This window comes from Austrofundulus limnaeus, unplaced genomic scaffold, assembly GCF_001266775.1.
Source record: "Austrofundulus limnaeus strain Quisiro unplaced genomic scaffold, Austrofundulus_limnaeus-1.0 Scaffold1845, whole genome shotgun sequence".
NCBI lineage: Eukaryota > Metazoa > Chordata > Actinopteri > Cyprinodontiformes > Rivulidae > Austrofundulus > Austrofundulus limnaeus.
This window is the reverse complement of record NW_013954247.1, coordinates 20,380-22,140: the sequence shown is the minus strand read 5'-3', so window position 1 is coordinate 22,140 and position 1,761 is coordinate 20,380. Positions and strand designations below refer to the sequence as shown.

Here is a 1,761-nt window from a genome sequence, read left to right as displayed (position 1 = left end):
CACAAAAAGATCTGAGTTTTTCAAAAAATCTGAACTGAGCATTAAGACCTGCAGTGTGAACGTTGCCCAGGACTCAATTATTATGACTGTTAGAAGAATTCATAGGTGTGGAACTCACAACCCACACTCAGACCTGAAGCCTGCTGAATGAGAGGAAACAAGACCAGTCCAGTTGCCTTTTACTGAACTACCCAGGTGTGTCCAGGTGTGGGCTGCTGAGTAATCTCTACCAGGAGCTGTGTACCTGAGCTGGACCGGCTGAACAAACTCTTTACGAAACCGTTTGAGTTCAGAACTGAGCAGCTGCTCTTCTTCCTCCATCTGGTCTGAATCGCTCTGCTTTGGCTCCGGGATTTCAAAYCTGGAACAGAAACACACCTGAGACCAGAACACGACTTACATGGTTCCTCTGCAGCTCATGTTCACTTCCTGAGTTACAAACATGCAAGATGAGCTGTTGTGTTTGACTGATGTGACCAACAGGTGAGCTCACCTCTCTATGAGCAGGCTCAGCAGCTCCTGAGGTTTACAGAACGACCTGTACGTGGTCAGAAAGGTCCGCACGAAGTTTGGATCTGAAGGAGGAAACRTGAAAGAGCCACACACCAAACAAAYGGTTTATCAGTCTGGTCCAGGTTGATTTTCACACACTTTTATTCTTACCTGTAGTTTCAGTTCTTTTTCAAACACACACTCTGACACTACAGTCCAGTGCTTCCCCTCAGGAACTGGTCTTGGGGTTGGGGTTTGTTATGCCAAAGACTTACGCAGGTGACTCTGTGTGTCAGATTATAAAGATATTCCCCAAGTGTGGAGTTTGATAAGAGAGGTGCAGAAACAGCTATAAGAGAAATAAAATGACTGCATGCTGTGAAACTCTCACACAGGTTCAAGTCTCAAAGTCAAATTCACAGGTGAGCAGATTTGTGCATTTGTGCACGTGCAAACCTGGGCCCTGTCCCAATACTAGRGTTGGGAGATAAATCGATTTAATGGATTAATTCAAATTTGCCATTTATGAACATTTTATTTTGGGAAAATCTGATTATTTCCCATCAGTGCTCTCTTTCGGACTTCTGTACTTCAGAGGTCAGCCCACCTGTCCCTCATCATGCTTGGTACATGACATGACAATATGGCAGCTAGCAAAGAGGATCTACCAAAGAAGTCCCTGTTTCYTCAGTTTTCTGGAACTGGTTAGGTTTCACAACCTCAGACTTGAAGTAACAAACACCTCACTGCTAAATCTGTTTGAATGCTCTTTCTACAAAAAGCAGGAGTACAACAAATTTGTTTCAACATCTGAAACAGAGGCACTCCGTTAAGTGGGAAACAAACAAAATCGATCAAAATTGAAAATCGAATTTGGGATGAAAAAAATCTGAGAATTTTTTTTTTTTTTTGGGCCATAATACCCAGCCCTACCCAGTACTCACACTTCCAGTTGTGTACTTCAAATGTGCATTCTCACTGAAGGGTTCGAGTGCTAGGGTGTCCCGGTTAGTCCTGGTTGACTGAGGTGGTCTTTGGCCCCGCCCMCTTTGGGCCCTTCATCCACACTTCACTGAGGTCTGCTTCAATGTGGACTTCAGTGAAGTGTGTTACCCACARGTCATCGCTGTRTGTGATGTTTAATTTATTTATTTWTTTACAAATGTAAGTTCAAGTCCAAACACAAAGGGAGAACAGGAGAACAAGCACATTTTACAACTTTTCTTTCCCCAGTTATGTTTGCTGATGATACAACCTTACTTTTATCCC

General features: G+C 43.4%; 1 protein-coding gene across 1 annotated transcript in view; it reads right to left on the bottom strand.

Moving 5' to 3' along the window:
- Window positions 1-1,761, bottom strand: part of sos1 (son of sevenless homolog 1 (Drosophila)) — a gene marked incomplete at its 5' end in the record, with an annotated part of 37,589 nt that overhangs the window by 21,538 nt on the left and 14,290 nt on the right. The window contains 2 exon segments of the mRNA XM_014033795.1: window positions 245-361; window positions 494-575. Coding sequence (XP_013889249.1) covers window positions 245-361; window positions 494-575 — 199 coding nt within the window.